Raw genomic sequence first — 17,778 nt, 5'->3', positions numbered from 1 at the left:
ACAACAGATAATGATGACTAGTCAACTATAAGGACACAAACCCAGAGTTCATACAATGAATAGTCAACCACTAAGAACACAAACTCAGAATTCATACAATGACTAGTCAACCACAATTCATACGATGACTAGTCAACCACCAAGAACACAACCCAGAATTCTTACGATGACTAGTCAACCACCAAGAACAGAAACCCAGAAAAATTACAGAGATGCAATCAGAAATTGTTCACCCAGAAACCCACCATTGGGAAAAACTAGGGGTCATCAACCGACCATGCAATCCACTAAGTAGAAAAAGATTCTTACAAAGGAACACAAGCAAGCTCAAGAAAAACCTAGATCTATTTAGGAAGATGAGCTATGCCTCCTTTGTGCAATCTTCTTCTCTAACTTAGCAAAGCTTGAAGCTCAGTTCTTCATGGCAATGACAGCTCATTCTCCAGCTCATTCATCCAATGGCACCAGCTTGCAAGTTCCAACTCAGACAGAAACCAAAATTTGGATTCAAAGGAGAATGACCAATTTCTTCAAGAAACCATACTCTTGAAGAAATCAATCTTGAATCTGACCTAGATATATATGAGAGAGTGTTTGATCTTGCAAGATGAGGTTTTCGTATTTCAAATGCAGTTTTCAAAAAGGAACATTTTGGAAAACTCAAAGATGAAAAATATGAAGGTTACACTTGAGGAAGAAGAGAAAGTTTACAGAGAAACTTTCCAAAACTTGCCTACAAAAATGACGGCTGCCAAATGAGGAATTCTTTGGCTTTTACCAAAAATTCTCAGGTCAGAATAGACACATGGCAGCTGAGAAATTCGTAGAAAAATGGTTAAGCCCCAGCTGGAAACAGTGAGCTGGAAATCCTAATTGAAACAAAGGTTGACTAGTCATACGAAGGAAAGATGACTAGTCATAATCTTCAGAAATTTAGTGAATGCAATGTAGTGTAATGCAGAATTTACCTTTGTTAAACGCATTGTTTTCCATCAGAATGTAGGCAGATAAGAACACCTAGAGAAGTAATTCTTAATCTAAACTTAGAGCTTGGGAAACTACAATGATTGTCCTATTACAAAATTGTCTAGGGAAGCCAAAAGAAAAAACTCAAAATGCATACATTAACAGCAGGCATTCACAGCAACTGGGTCGGTACATGTGCCCTTGATGTTCTTGAAGCTAACATTGCTGATCTTAACTTTGGAAGGAACCTACAAAAAACCATTCATGAATTGATCAATTTAAATCCTTTTAAAGATTAAGTAAATGATGACTTGATTAACAAGGAACATATATATGATGTTAATAAATTGTTATAGATAGATACCCCTTCTTTGCATTCGATCCATGGGCAGTACTCTTGGCACAATCATTTTTGGATTAAGCGATTGATCCTTGGCCATCAAAAGTGCCACCTCCTGAGACTGTTAACCCATCAATATTTTGGGAAACGACCCAACCATCTTGTGACTTGAGCTTTTCTGGCTCTGCAAGAGCCTGCAGGGTTCCTTCAACTCGAACGCTAGCCAGCGATTTGCTGGGCCCTTGAAACTTCACTGGACCAGCCATGTAGTTTCCTTTTGCTATCACAACCGTGTTCGGAGCTGTGGGTGCGCATGCTTCTTTCCAAGCACTATTAATAGCCTAAAATCGATAGCATACTCAAAAAGTTACTAAGATGTTAAGATAGATGCTCGCATTCACAACAGACAACATATACAATGTACTAAATATCTGGGAAGAGAAATAATTAAATAAAGAGGCTAATTGAGTAAATTTGGTTAAACAAATATCCAAAGAAGATTCATATTGCAAGGGGATTGGCACATTTTTTTGTCGTAATCCACAACTACAAAGAAGCAAGAATGATTAATATGGCTCGCATAAAAAATGCAGATTATAGTAGATAAGCAAATTTTTAAGTTTTTTTAAGATTATAAACTGTCGAATCCCCCCTGAACTATCACGCTTGTCGAATCTCCATCTTGAATTAATTTTTCAGCCAATTTAGTCATTGTATTAAATTTATTCGTCAATTTCACCCAGGCCGTTAGCTTTTTCACAATTCCATCCAAATGTCTGTCAAATATAAGGGTCAATTTGAAATTTTACAAGGTATAGCATTAAGAAAACGGGCAAAGTACTGAAATGGTCTTCAAACTTATACCTGATTTACATTTTGGTCCTTCAACTAAATTATTTGTTCAAATGGTCCCTCACCTCTACATTATTCGCTCCAGTGGTCCTACTGTCTAATTTTCTTTTAGATTTAACCTAATTTTAGGGTAAATAATGACCAATTTTCCCTCATATTTAACAGAAATATTGACAGAATGTAAAAGTAGGAACAATGGAGCGAATAATATAGAGTTGATGGACTAGTTTCAGCTTTTTTTTTATTTATAAATTCTAGTTTCCCCCATTCCCCCTAACCCGCAAAACCCAGAATCAACACCCTCTCCCCCGATTTTTTCTCCCTCATTCTGATTTCTTCGGACCCCATATCCCAACCACCAACCACCACCCACAGATATATCCCCTGACCTCCCCCGTCCTCCCAACCCCCACTTGCAGAAACCATAATTCCCTCTCCTCCCGATTTATTTCACCCACATTCAAGCACTTTGAAGAACCAGAGAAAAAAAATAAAATTTTAATTTAACAGTGAAGTATATGCCTAACATGGTACTTTTTTCATAGAGATTTGATGGAAATTGTCAAAAGCTAACGGCAAGGGAGAAGTGGGAGAAGAAATTTAATATAAAGGCTAAATTGGCTGAAAAATTAATTTAGGGTGGAGATTTCGACAAGCGTGATAGTTCAAAGGGGTATTTAGCAGTTTACCCTTTTTCTAATGTGTGTTTAAACTCAACACATTACTTGAATTAATAATCCTCATTCTTCTTTTTTGTTTGAAGTTTTTACTTCTATTCTTGCATAAAAAATAAAAATCATAGGATTGAATCACCCCTCCCTTTTCCCCTTCCTAGCACACTACTGGTCGAGATGGTCATTCATACAGAAACAATTAAATAAAGAGGCTAATTGAGAAAATTTGGTTAAACAAATATCCAAAGAAGATTCATATTCCAAAAACATTATTTTTTAATCAAATAAAACTTTCTTTCTCTTTCCCATGATTATTTTCATCTAATTCCTACTAATTTATTCATCTCTTTTAAGATGTAACAAAAAATTGTACTGAGATATTTTCCCCCTCTTAGATAAAAACACCAAGTACAATTAGCACAAAATCGAAGAGCACACAACCAATGCATCTCTGAAGAAACATCAGCAGCATGGTTTGTTCTTGTTAGATCAAGCAGCAGCAGCGCCGGTAGCGCAAGCAAGAGGCTGTGCCACGCGATTAATTGTCGGCTTGACATTAGAACACACAGAGGTAATAGGACCTTTGTCTCCAGTGTACTTGAGATCAATGTCACTCAATTCCACATTCTCACATGGCAGGCCTGGGCTGCATGCAAGCTTCACAGCAACTGGGTCAGTACATGTGCCCTTGATGTTCTTGAAGCTAACATTGCTGATCTTAACTTTGGAAGGAACCTACACAAAACCATTCATTAATTGATTAGTTTAAATCTTTTTAAAGATTAAATAAATGATGACTTGATTAACAAGGAACATATATATGATGTTAATAAATTGTTATAGATAGATACCCCTTTTTTGCATTCGTTCCATGGGCAGTACTCTTGGTCAATGAGGATAGGGTTACCAACATTAACCATGGTAATATCCTCAAAGTGAATATCCGAGGCAGTGCTATCTTTTGGGGAAGCAGGCCATGTTTTGATCCTCACACCATTCGTTGTATTAGTCAAGGTGCATTTCTTAATATAGATGCCGGACACAGGTTCTTCCTCTGGGTACCTTCCAAGGCTCCCGATGGCTATGCCGTGGCCTGGCCCGCAAGTAACGTTGGTCACGGTGAGGTCCTTGGTACCATCACCGATCGAAATACAATCATCCCCAGTTCCGATGGTTGTGTCAGTGATGTTGATCCCAGTTGAACGACCGATGTGAATTCCATCTGTGTTCATGCTTTCCTTAGGTGCTGAGACGGTAAATCCATTGATTTCAACCTTCTCGCACTTCTGAAGATTGACGTGGAAATTTTTGCTATCCTTCGAAGTTACGTCCAAAATTTTGGAATTGGTGAGTACGTGGAACCTCAAATTCTGCATATATTAAGAAAACCAATCAGACCCAAATATGTTTATATTGTCAGGCTGTGAATCTGGATCACGTATCATCAAGTCAAGAATTGATCAATGAGCAAGATTTCGCAAACGTTCCTATGCGACACAGGTAGATTTTCAGGTATATAAAACAACATGGTCGGATTAAATCATCTTACAATGTGTTTAGATTTGCATTTTCTATTTTTGTTGCAATCATTGTTTTTCCAAGACTGTGCTCCTTGGCCATCAAAAGTTCCACCACCTGACAAGGTGAGCCCGTCGACGTGGTCAAAACCAATCCAAGTGTCGTCCTTCGGGAGCTGGCTGCCATCTACTGGAGCCTGCAATGTTCCTTGGAGCTGAAACTCAATAGCAGCCTTGCAAGGACCTTTAAAAGTTGTTCCTACAAACTTGAATATTCCCTTTGGAACAACAATTTTACTTGGTGTTGTTGATGCACATGCGTCTGTCCAAGCCTTCTCTAAAGCCTAATTAACATTACGCAAATTTAAAACTGTTAATGATTTAGTTTGGCAAACAATTGTAGAAACAAATTCTAATCAGAACCGAATATGAATACAAATGTTTTTGTTACCTGGGTAATATCAGAGCCTGGCTTTCCACCATATTTTGCACTTGTCACATCTAAGGCAGCAGATTGAGCTTTAGCTGTGGATGCTAACAACAAGAACACAAACATTGGCAAGACATTTTTCAGTTTCAAACCCATCTTGAGACTTTGTTATTTCCTTTTTGTTTGGAGTATGATGAAACTCCATTGCTTTCAGCCCAATTTATACTCCCATCGGAAAGCTCAACACCGTTAATATTTATTTGGCCAATTAAGAAGTTGAATGTAGGTCAACCATCCTATAATTAGTAATTAATTAAGCTGCTCAGCTTTAGAACATGAATTACCTACAATGGCTCTTCGCTCAGTTTCCAATTTGGGCAAAAGATTTTTTCTTCCAAGACTATGTCAGATTAGAAAGAAAAGATTTATGACATGGATGACTTATAAACCAAAAGTACTAAACCTGTTATAATCCAATTTGGTGCGAAGATTAACAAAAAAAATACTTACACAAAATTGATTTTTCATAAACCAAAAATTGTTTCCGAACGCACTAATCAAACTAATAAATTCTTGACCATAATTTGTAACAAAGCAGTTGTGACAAGAGAAATAACTATTGGATATTCGTTTTGTATTCACATTGAAAAGTTAAGGGACCTGGCCTGGGTTTATAAGGAGTGAGTGAGGGCCTTATCTAAGGCACGCTTTACCAATAGTTGAGACCCAATCGGGAGACGTTTTGTCTTATATTCCTACTAATGTAATTTCTATTACAGATGGACAAATATTCATATCCGTCAATTTATTTAATGATGGAATCAGATCGCAGCACAAATTATGTTTCCAGGGTAGGATTCGCAGCTCAAATTAAAGCTATGACGTCATATCTCTTAACCGTTGGATCAAACTAACCAATTTGATCCAATGGCTAACTAATTTAATCTAACAGCGAAGAGATCATCTAAGGGCCTTAGATATAAGGCCCTCACTATAGAATTCGTATGTAGCATGTAACAACCCGATCCTAAATCAATTTTTAATTATTAATTTATTCAAATAAAAGACAATTTTACCCTTAAAATATTTTAATGGTTTAAAAGTTGACTTTTTGTTCGGGATGGAATCTGGGGATTTCAATTATACTTTTACGTAGAGCACGTCGAGATGAGTCCGTAGACACGTAGTGGACTCAAATCTGAGTTGTAACGAAGAAGTTACGATGAAAAATATAGTGGCAAAATCATACATTTTTTGAAAAAAGGTATTTTAAAAATCTGATATCACGCTCTCTCTCTCTCTCTCTCTCTCTCTCTCTCTCTCTCTCTCTCCTCTCTGTTTTCGTGCGACAGAACAACCACCCCCCGTCTTGGATTTTTCTTCCCAGTCGGTGGCATCAAGAGCCACCACTTGGGGCGGTACTTGTCCCAAAAGGACCGCAAGATCTTCCTCTTCTAGCCCCGCCCCAGCCCAGCCGCCCCAGCCGTCGGTTTTGGCCGGAAAAAACCAGAAAACTGACCGGTTTCTGTGAGAATTTTCTGACGCTCTTTTGAACGTTTCCGGCTACCATTTCCGTCGATCCAAGTATGCTTTCTCAACCTCTCGAGGTGTTCTAGCTGTTGGTTGTGTTGGTTAGGAGAAATTTCTGTGTTTTGAGACGTAAATAAAGTTTGGTCGAATTTCGGCCTCCGATTCGGGCCACTTCCGTCGACTTTTTGGGGTAGGTCCAAGATCAAAAGTTGCTCCACTCTATGTGCTGATTATGTAGGTATAAGTCTTGACCGACGGTTTGGAGATTTTCCGATTGCTGAATCGCTTTGGACAACCACGCGCTGCCGGCGCGTGTGGCGGCCCGTGGATCACTTTTTGGCCTGTCCTTGAGTCCTAAAATAATCATCATGTCGTCCTGAGCATGACGGTATGCTCGGATATGATTTTGGTTATCGGTTGGTCGTCGATCGGATATCGCATATTGGGCGTAATCTTGGTTCGATATGTTCGGACCGTGGGATCGACTTTATTTTTGAATATGTTGATCTAGGCACTTCTAGGATCGTATAGAAATTTGCGGATCGAGAATCGGAGTCTTGAATACTCCGATTCAATAATTCAAAGTTTAGATAAAGGATAACCGTCCGATCGTGAGCGATCCGACCGTTCGATTCGGACCAAACTAGCATGACAGGTTTAGTAAACCTTGTTGAAGCCGTAGGAACTCTTGGTTCGAAAATGGGAGGTCATGGGCCCTGCAGGCCCGGTTGACCCAATTTATAAAGTTTGAGCCTCAATTGACCGTGAGTCTTCTGAGGTAGTTTCACCCTTCGAGAAGTACATTGTTTTAAAAGTGGAATTTTGACTATTTTGATTTTAAGGGTCATGGTTGTTTTGAATATGGATATATATGTTTGAGAAGTTTTCGATGCATATTATGATGAAGTATTTGGACAAAATATATTAATATGAATTTGGGGAACGTTATTGACTGGTTATGTGAATTGTGTGTATATATATACACACACACATAGTGGTTTGAAAAGATAAGTTATGGACACAAGTTCTCAACAGTATGGAGTGTAAATTCTAAGGTAGTTGAGTACTGATTTTTGGGAAGTTAAGAAAAGATTTGAAATATGGATTTGTGGAGTATGAGAAATTTTAGGATGAGTTTTGGTATAAGGTTTTCAAACCCACCCGAGGGTACCCCCCAGTTGCCTTGAAACAACTTTGTTATTTTTGATAATGCCCCACAAGTTTCAGGGACACTTGAACCGTGTGGTGCGAGGATTGCGGCTCAGGTTGACTTTGTGTTTGCGAGGCTTGAGAGGATTTGTCACATTATGTGACACAAGGAATTGACGGTACATTATTGGAATTGACGGAAAATTATAGTAATTGACGGTATATTAAAGGAATTGACGGAATATGAATGGGAGTACGCCTAGGTGGAGAATATTTGGGTTTTTAAGAGGTTTAAACAAAAAATGAGGATTTTCTCTTGGTATTTTTGGGTAAAAGTTTTAATAACTGCTTTTCTGATTTTATGAGGCAAGTAATGAATGGTTTTGTTCTTCATTCGTGTACATGAGTTTTCTGTGAGCTTTGAAGGAAGAATTAAAAGCGTTTTATGAGTTTGTTTGTTATTACATATGATTTACGTGAGAAAAATATAAATTGATTCATGGATTTGAGGAAATTCTTTGTGTAGCCTAATTATGTGTAAATATAATAAGTGAAAGAACTACGTGTGGCTTGATCCCTTGGTAAGGGTATGTAGGCAACCTAGAGTTACTAGGTGCAGCCACAAGATAAAGTGATTGAAAGGTTGTTCAGTAAGTTATTTTGAAATTTGATAACATATTCATGTTGTTCTAAAAGTTGGGATCAGTTACAGATAGCAGAATGATTTATTCGGTATAAAGAGGCCCGATGCCATAAAAATTTGATGATTGGTTGCATGAATTCTATTATTGTGCATGCTGAATGTTTGGGATTATAAAATCATGTTTTATACAGGTAAAATTTTTGGGAAACGAGCAATTTACAAGGGAGACTGCCGAATTTTCTGCAAAAGTCAAACTTGAAAAGATTGTGAATAGGGTTATCTACTGTAGACGTCCCTGAACTTGGCCTCCAGTTGCAATTGAGTCCGTGAACTTTTTTTTGAGGCAATTACATCCGTTAACTAGATAAATAGTTTCAATTGGGTTATACCGTCCAACTCTGTTAATTTATCTGTCAAAGTGAGAGGGTAAAAGCGTCCTTTCGGGTTCTTCATCCATCATTGACCCCAACTCCACCTTCTTTATCCATCATCAACCCTAACAACCCCACCTCCATCTTCACAAGTTTACAATACAAATCCATATCGAAGAGTTTGTGATTGGTAGAAACCACATAGGATTTACTTGGCTCTATTAACAACAACAAACAACAAACAAAAGGAGAAATTTTTGAAAGCTTTCAAGACATGAACATCTCAAAAGAATTAGGGGAAAATTGGAGAAATAGAATCACAACGGAGCTGGCCATCCTGAGCTCGGTGGGTTCTGGGTTTTGCGGGTTGGGAGATGGGGGGTGGGTTGCAGGTTGGGTTGGGATCTGAGTTTTGAGGGGGTGGGCTAAGGAGGAGGGGGAATGGGTTGCAGGAGAGAGGGAGAGACTGGACAAACACAAACAGTTATCCCCAATCCTGTGTAGAGAGTCCATTCAGGTATACCTCCACCTTTACATTATCGCTGAAAAACAATAATCAAGCTTTCTCTTTCAATTCGATGACACAGTGGAAGTGGAGTGAAGTAAGAACTCCAGCGAACATTACAAGAATCCATATTTACAAACAGAACCAACAAAACACAACAAAAGAAACAGAGACACTGAAAGAGGTAAACTAGTTATAATATCTAAAAGCAAAACCAGGAAAACTGGCAGTGAACACAAAAAGAGCAACATAAATTCAACAACCCATTATTGCAAACTTATCCAAACACACAAAAAGAGTATAAATTCAAAGACCCATTTAGTGCATGCAGCTGAATTTGTACCTTTGAAGCGAAATTCAGCCAATTGGAACTTCAAATGTATAGTTTTTAAGTAAACCCGAGAACTTTACGAGTGTGTGAAGCTTGTGAATTGTGTTTTGTTGGTGTTTGTGATTAGATCATGATTTTCTTATGGGTTTTAGGTGTTTCGTTTTTCTAGTCATGTTTGGGAATTTTTTTTCCATCTGATTTTGTTTTTGGATTGTGGTTATGTTCAATCCATTCTCGAAAGGACGTTTTTATCCCTCATTTTAACAGACAAATTGATAGAGTTCAATGGCAGGACCACAGTGGGAACTATTTATCGAGTTAACGGATGTAATTGCCGCAAAAAAAAGGTTCATGGATCCAATTGCAACTAGGGGCCAAGTTCAGTGATGTCTATAGTAGATAACCCATTGTGAATATTAGTTAGAAGGGCAATTTGGTTAAGTGTGCTCGGCACCGGCCAGGTGTCGAACACGCACAGGGTTTGATTCAGATTCCAAAGTGGAATTTGGGTCGGGTCCTGTCATAGTGAGGCACGGTTTTTCGGTGGAACTGATTGGGAGATAGAGAATGCTATTGAGGGTTGATTGTGGTTATGTCAAGTTTGAGGTTTCGAATAATGGAACAGAAGGAGCCTTGTTTGGTGCATCAAGTAAATCGTGATGTTGAGAATGATTAAAGGTGAGTTAAGTTTTATGTACTCCATTTTCGTTTCAACCCAATTTATATATTGTCCGGTTGGGAGCCACTAAAATTATCAAACCAAATTACTATATACTTTTGTCCAAGGCAAGCTTTTTTGTTTCTTTTCCCCTCTAACTATAGGTTTTTCCGTTGAAAGAGCCATCAATTTGTTGCAAACAATGTTTTCGTGCAACTTCTACCGTGTATATTATTTAGCTGGTGAGACTCATTAATATTTGTAAAAATGGTAGACATCTTCCATGTGAGAAAGTTGATACAAATTTGAAAAATAGTATGGTTGTATATATTCGCATGACTTGTGGACCTGCATTTACTTTTCTTATACGCCAAGAATTCCTATATTAGATGTAATTGATTTACTTTAATTCATGATTTCTTACTGTAAATAGAATTAGGAGTTATTACGTTCCTAATAACATGGAGAAGAATAAACAGAAAATGTATATATATATATGTTGTACTATAAATATGGCCTCTTACAAGGAGAAGAATAAACAGAAAATTCCCACAAACAATATGTTCTCATAGGTTCTCATATTTAGCATGGTATAGTTGACCCCGAAGCTTCCGCACATATTGGAATCAAGTTGGATGGCTCCAACTACCCCATTTGGTCCGAAGTTGTCGAGATGTATGTCGATGGCAAAGACAAGTTGGGACACCTACTCAGACCCTCGCTTGATTAGCACCTTTATTTGATTTCTGACGGCGATTGCCACGATCTACTTTGATGGCACGTACACCCCTTAGGTGTACGACCTTAAACGACAGAGTCAACAGTTGTGACAAGCATGTGGCTCGATTGAAACTTATTACAACGACATTCTCCAAGAAGACTGTGTTTATATCTTCTTGGATGGCTTGGATGACCGACTTGATAAGGCCCGAAGTGATGTCCTTCAGATGGCTTCGTTTCCCACCGTGGAGTGGGCATATGCTTATGTCTGACGCGAAGATCTCTTACAAGTTGTGATGATGGGTACTCAGGTGCCGACTGCGGCTGGTTTGGCGGCCAAGGGAACTCACCAACTAGTCGGCCACACCTCGGCGACCGGTCAGCCCGGCCAGATGCCTTCCTCTATCGTTGTGCCGCTTCAGATACAGTCCTATATCACGGCTGTTGGCTCGCCTTCACGCCCGACTACACAACCTCCTCGACCATGGGCTTTGACCAACGTGAGTGGATGCACTCATTGTGGCAACCCAAAACACACTCGGAAAACCTGTTTTAAATCTCATAGTTATTTCGATTCTTGACACACTCGCCTAACCCACATTTGCAAAGAAGAAAGAATGATTAATTGGCGCATAAAAAATGCAAATTATGGTAAAGGTCTATTTAAATTTAACTGTTTACTCAAATAATCTTTCTTCTTTTAAAGTTTTTTACTTCGATTCTTGCATATAAAACATAAAAATATATGAACCATCCAACCCCTTCCTGGCTAGCACGCCACTGGTCGAGGTGGTCATTCATAAAGAAATAAATAAATAAAGAGACTAATTGAGTAAATTTGGCTCGAAAAAAATTTCCATAGCTTCATATTCCAACCACTTTCTTTTCCAATCAAGTAAAACTTTTTTTAACATCTCTCTACTAATATATTGCTTTCCCATGAATAACAATAGTACATAATCTAAATCCATAACATCTGTATACAGAACATAACATCTATACTGTTGCATAAGTGTAGTCCACCACTACCCACCATTCTAATTAAGCATGAAGGGGCGTTCTGCAGATTATTTTCTTTTCCTACTAATTTCTTTTAATCATCACCTTAAAGCAGTACCAAATTAAACTGCAGTCTTTCCACAAGCAGGTGGAAAAATTTGGCTTGTCATAGTGGGCTTGACGTTAGTACACATAGATGTGGCAGCACCATTTTTCCCATTGTATGTCAAATGGATGTCACTAATTTATACATTCTGGCATGGAATGCCTTTGCTGCAAGCAAGCTTCATAACAACAAGATCAGCAGAAGTGCTCTAATGTTCTTAAAGCTCACATTGTTTATCTTAATTTTCGACGGGATTTTCGCTTGGCATTGGCCATTTGGACAGTATTCTTAGTCTATAAGAAGTAGGGGTGGGCATCGGGATCGGAAAACCGGAATACCGAACCGGATCGGATGAAAAAAAGGGGAAATATGGGTAAAAGGATGGTACCCAACAACCTGAGTTTCCAAAAACCTGGCCCAACACCGTGAAAAGGAGGACCAAAACTATAAACCCTAGGTGTAGCCACCCACGCCAAATCTTTGGACAACGGTCGTCTTCTCATGAATGTAAGGCTTGAGATTGCGGATTGGGCGACGAAGGAGGCGTGAAGAAAGCCACCTCCACCATGACCGCTGACCCCAATGAAGCAGCTTGCACCATAGTCGTTGACTTGGAGACTGTTGGCACAATAGCAGTAGCAAACCCGCTGAAACCACCATACTAACACAACCACAAGAAATGCCAACCCACTGAGGAGAAAGTGAACGACAAAACCAACACCCAGGATATGAGAGAGACAACAACGAGGCTAGAACCCCAGAATCAAAGAGAGGGGTGACGGTAGCGACTCGACGTGGAAGAGAAACGGCAGCGACTCGACGTGGAAGAAAAGTGACTAGGCCTTGTCAAGTCGAGGAGGGCGACGACGGCTGAACGTGGATGAAAACGAGCGTTGTTAGGCCAATGAGGGGATGACAGTTGAACGTGAAAAACCCACGCCCTAATATTTTACACACGTGCTCTCCTCGCTTGCAGGTAATTTAATTTGAGATTTTTGGATACTCTTTTTCAGGTGTTCGAAAATCTCTGTCAACCGTCTATGTGGATTCCATCTGTGTTTAGACTTTCACCAGGGGTGGTGATGATCACATGTTGAAGTGTCACATTTTTACAGTTTAAGACGTTTATGTGAAACAGCTTGCTGTTCAAAGATGTTATGTCTTGAAAGTGTGAATTGGTGAGCCCTGTGAATCTTATGTTCTGCATTCAAGGAACCCAATTGAGCAAATTCTATTTGTTAGCCTCCGTTTCTAGCTCACAAGATTGATAAAAAAAACGTGCACTTCAAATTTAAAAAAACTTAATATAGGCAGTGAGTTGCATTTTCCAGTTTTGGCACAATCATTTTTGGATTAAGCGATTGATCCTTGGCCATCAAAAGTGCCACCTCCTGAGACTGTTAACCCATCAATATTTTGGAAAACAACCCAACCATCTTGTGACTTGAGCTTTTCTGGCTCTGCAAGAGCCTGCAGGGGTCCTTCAACTCGAACGCTAGCCAGCGATTTGCTTGAAACTTCACTGGACCAGCCATGTAATTTCCTTTTGCTATCACAACCGTGTTCGGAGCTGTGGATGCTCATGCTTCTTTCCAAGCACTATTAATAGCCTTAAATCGATAGCATACTCAAAAAGTTACTAAGATGTTAAATATCTGGGAAGAGAAATAATTAAATAAAGAGGCTAATTGAGTAAATTTGGTTAAACAAATATCCAAAGAAGATTCATATTGCAAGGGGATTGGCACATTTTTTTTGTCCTAATCCACAACTACAAAGAAGAAAGAATGATTAATATGGCTTGCATAAAAAATACAAATGATAGTAGATAACAAATGTTCAAGGCAAATTTTTAAGTTTTTTTAAGGGTATAAACTGTCGAATCCCCCTTGAACTATCACCCTTGTCAAATCTCCATTCTGAATTAATTTTTCAACCAATTTAGTCATTGTATTAAATTTATTCGCCAATTTCACCCATGCCGTTAGCTTTTTCATACTTCCATCCAAATGCCCATCAAATATAAGGGTAAATTTGAAAATTTACAAAGTATAGTATTAAGAAAAATGGTAAATTACTAAAATGGTCCTCAAACTTATAACTGATTTACATTTTGGTCCTTCAACTAAATTATTCGTTCAAATGGTCCCTCAACTCTATATTATTAGCTCCAATGGTCCTACTGTCTAATTTTCTGTTAGATTTAACCTAATTTTAGGGTAAATAATGACCAATTTTCCCTCATATTTAACAGAAATATTGACAGAATGTAACGGTAGGAATAATGGAGCGAATAATATAGAGTTGATGGACCATTTGAACGAATAATTTAATTGAGGGACCAAAATACAAATCGAGTATAAGTTTGAGGACCATTTGAGTAATTTACCCAAAGAATAAGGAAAATGTAATAACAAAATCAAATAGAGAAAAAGAAAACCTCCCACCAATTTCTTCTCCCCCATTTCCCAACCACTCTACAGACCACTCCCCTCTCCTCCCACCCCACACTTGTAGAAACCAGAACCCCCTTCCCCCCCTCCCCTGATTGTGTTGAAATAATTAAAAGTTCCAATTACTTCTTTCAATATAGTAATTAAAAGTCGAAATAATTTTTTTATTAAAATGGAGTTTTTAATTGAGTGGAGAATTCACGGTTGGAACCACCTTGGGTGTTGTCAATTTTGTGTGGTTCATAAAGTTTAAAGCTTGACAAGGATTGGGTTTGGCTGGTTCTTGGAGTTCTTTTCTAGTTTCAGCTTTTTTTTTATAAATTCTAGTTTCCCCCATTCCCCCAAACCCGCAAAACCCAGAATCAGCACCCCCTCCCCCGCTTTCTTCTCCCTCGTTATGATTTCTTCTGCCACAATATCCCAACAACCAACCACCACCCACAGATATATCCCATGTCCTCCCCCGTCCTCCCAACCCCCACTTGCAGAAACCAAAATCCCTTCTCCCCCACTCCCCCCGATTTATTTCTCCCACATTCAAGCACTTTGAAGAACCAGAGAAAAAAAATCAATTTTTAATTCAACAGTGAAGTATATGCCTAACATAGTACTTTTTTCACAAAGATTTGGATGGAAATTGTCAAAAGCTAACGGCAAGGGTGAAATTGGAGAAGAAATTTAATATAAAGGCTCAATTGGCTGAAAAATTAATTTAGGGTGGAGATTCGACAAGCGTGATAATTCAAGGGGGTATTCGGCAGTTTACACTTTTTTTAATGTGTATTTAAACTCAATACATTACTTGAATTAATAATCCTTATTCTTCTTTTTTCTTTGAAGTTTTTACTTCTATTCTTGCATAAAATATAAAAATCATAGGATTGAATCACCCCTCCCTCTTCCCCTTCCTAGCACACTACTGGTCGAGGTGGTCATTCATACAGAAACAATTAAATAAAGAGGCTAATTTAGAAAATTTGGTTAAACAAATATCCAAAGAAGATTCATATTCCAATAACATTCTTTTTTAATCAAATGAAACTTTCTTTCTCTTTCCCATGATTATTTTCATCTAGTTCCTACTAATTTATTCATCTCTTTTAAGATGTAACAAAAATTGTACTGAGATATTTTCCCCCTCTTAGATGAAAACACCAAGTACACTTAGCACAAAATCGAAGAGCACACAACCAATGTATCTCTGAAGAAACATCAGCAGCATGGTTTGTGCTTGTTAGATCAAGCAGAAGCAGGAGCAGCAGCGCTGGTAGCGCAAGCAAGAGGCTGTGCCACGCGAGTAATTGTCGGCTTGACATTAGAACACACAGAGGTAATAGGACCTTTGTCTCCAGTGTACTTGAGATCAATGTCACTCAATTCCACATTCTCACATGGCAGGCCTGGGCTGCATGCAAGCTTCACAGCAACTGGGTCGGTACATGTGCCCTTGATGTTCTTGAAGCTAACATTGCTGATCTTAACTTTGGAAGGAACCTACACAAAACCATTCATTAATTAATTGATTAATTTAAATCCTTTTAAAGATTAAGTAAATGATGACTTGATTAACAAGGAACATATATATGGTGTTAGTAAATTGTTATAGATAGATACCCCTTTTTTGCATTCGTTCCATGGGCAGTACTCTTGGTCAATGAGGATAGGGTTACCAACATTAACCATGGTAATATCCTCAAAGTGAATATCCGAGGCAGTGCTATCTTTTGGGGAAGCAGGCCATGTTTTGATCCTCACACCATTCGTTGTATCAGTCAAGGTGCATTTCTTAATATTGATGCCGGACACGGGTTCTTCCTCTGGGTACCTTCCAAGGCTCCCGATGGCTATGCCGTGGCCTGGCCCGCAAGTAACGTTGGTCACGGTGAGGTCCTTGGTACCGTCACCGATCGAAATACAATCATCCCCAGTTCCGATGGTTGTGGCAGTGATGTTGATCCCAGTTGAACGACCGATGTGAATTCCATCTGTGTTCATGCTTTCCTTAGGTGCTGAGACGGTAAATCCGTTGAATTCAACTTTCTCGCACTTCAAAAGATTGACGTGGAAATTTTTGCTATCTTTTGAAGTTACGTCCAAAATTTTGGAATTGGTGAGTAAGTGGAACCTCAAATTCTGCATATATTAAGAAAACAAATGAAATATGTTTATATTGTCAGGCTGTGAATCTGGATCACGTATCATCAAGTCAAGAATTGATCAATGAGCATGATTTCGCAAATGCTCCTATGTGACACAAGAAGATTTTCAAGTATATAAAACAACATGGTAGGATTAAATCATCTTACAATGTGTTTAGATTTGCATTGTCTATTTTTGTTGCAATCATTGTTTTTCCAAGACTGTGCTCCTTGGCCATCAAAAGTTCCACCACCTGACAAGGTGAGCCCGTCGACGTTGTCGAAACCAATCCAAGTGTCGTCCTTCGGGAGCTGGCTGCCATCTACTGGAGCCTGCAATGTTCCTTGGAGCTGAAACTCAATAGCAGCCTTGCAAGGACCTTTAAAAGTTGTTCCTACAAACTTGAATGTTCCCTTTGGAACAACAATTTTACTTGGTGCTGTTGATGCACATGCATCTGTCCAAGCCTTCTCTAAAGCCTAATTAACATTACGCAAATTTAAAACTGTTAACGATTTTGTTTGGCAAACAATTGTAGAAACAAATTCTAATCAGAACCGAATATGAATACAAATGTTTTTGTTACCTGGGTAATATCAGAGTCTGGCTTTCCACCATATTTTTCACTTGTCACATCTAAGGCAGCAGATTGAGCTTTAGCTGTGGATGCTAACAACAAGAACACAAACATTGGCAAGACATTTTTCAGTTTCAAACCCATCTTGAGACTTTGTTATTTCCTTTTTGTTTGGAGTATGATGAAACTCCATTGCTTTCAGCCCAATTTATACTCCCATCGGAAAGCTCAACACCGTTAATATTTATTTGGCCAATTAAGAAGTTGAATGTAGGTCAACCATCCAATAATTAGTAATTAATTAAGCTGCTCAGCTTTAGAACATGAATTACCTACAATGGCTCTTCGCTCAGTTTCCAATTTGGGCAAAAGATTTTTTCTTCCAAGACTATGTCAGATTAGAAAGAGAAGATTTATGACATGGGTGACTCATAAACCAAAAGTACTAAACCTGTTATCATCCAATTGGGTGCAAAGATTAACAAAAAAAATACACACACAAAATTCGTTTTTCATAAACCAAAAATTGTTTCCGAACGCACTAATCAAACTAATAAATTCTTGACCATAATTTGTAACAAAGCAGTCGTGACAAGAGAAATAACTATTGGAAATTCGTTTTATATTCACATTGAAAAGTTAAGGGGCCATGCTGGGTTTATAAGGAGTGAGTGAGGGCCTTATCTAAGGCATGCTTTACCAATAGTTGAGACCCAATCGGGAGATGTTTCGTTTTACATTCCTACTAATGTAATTTCTATTACAGATGGACAAATATTCATATCCGTCATTTATTTAATGATGGAATCAGATCGCAG

General features: G+C 38.5%; 2 protein-coding genes and 1 pseudogene across 2 annotated transcripts; all 3 read right to left on the bottom strand.

The window, feature by feature from the left end:
- LOC109947835 (exopolygalacturonase-like) lies at positions 3,141 to 4,954 on the bottom strand. The gene is made up of 4 exons (XM_020559035.1): positions 4,801 to 4,954; positions 4,382 to 4,693; positions 3,684 to 4,202; positions 3,141 to 3,567 (listed from the first exon to the last, which is right to left on the bottom strand). Exons 1-4 carry the CDS (start codon positions 4,933 to 4,935, stop codon positions 3,322 to 3,324), a joined length of 1,212 nt encoding a protein of 403 aa, XP_020414624.1. The 5' UTR covers positions 4,936 to 4,954; the 3' UTR covers positions 3,141 to 3,321.
- Positions 12,822 to 13,740, bottom strand: LOC109948127 (annotated as a pseudogene).
- Positions 15,296 to 17,123, bottom strand: LOC18782872 (exopolygalacturonase). The gene is made up of 4 exons (XM_007217405.2): positions 16,970 to 17,123; positions 16,551 to 16,862; positions 15,859 to 16,377; positions 15,296 to 15,738 (listed from the first exon to the last, which is right to left on the bottom strand). Exons 1-4 carry the CDS (start codon positions 17,102 to 17,104, stop codon positions 15,484 to 15,486), a joined length of 1,221 nt encoding a protein of 406 aa, XP_007217467.2. The 5' UTR covers positions 17,105 to 17,123; the 3' UTR covers positions 15,296 to 15,483.

Source organism: Prunus persica, chromosome G3, assembly GCF_000346465.2.
Source record: "Prunus persica cultivar Lovell chromosome G3, Prunus_persica_NCBIv2, whole genome shotgun sequence".
Taxonomy (NCBI): Eukaryota; Viridiplantae; Streptophyta; class Magnoliopsida; order Rosales; family Rosaceae; genus Prunus; species Prunus persica.
The sequence above is the reverse complement of the archived record's forward strand: the minus strand, read 5'-3'. Positions and strand labels throughout refer to the sequence as shown.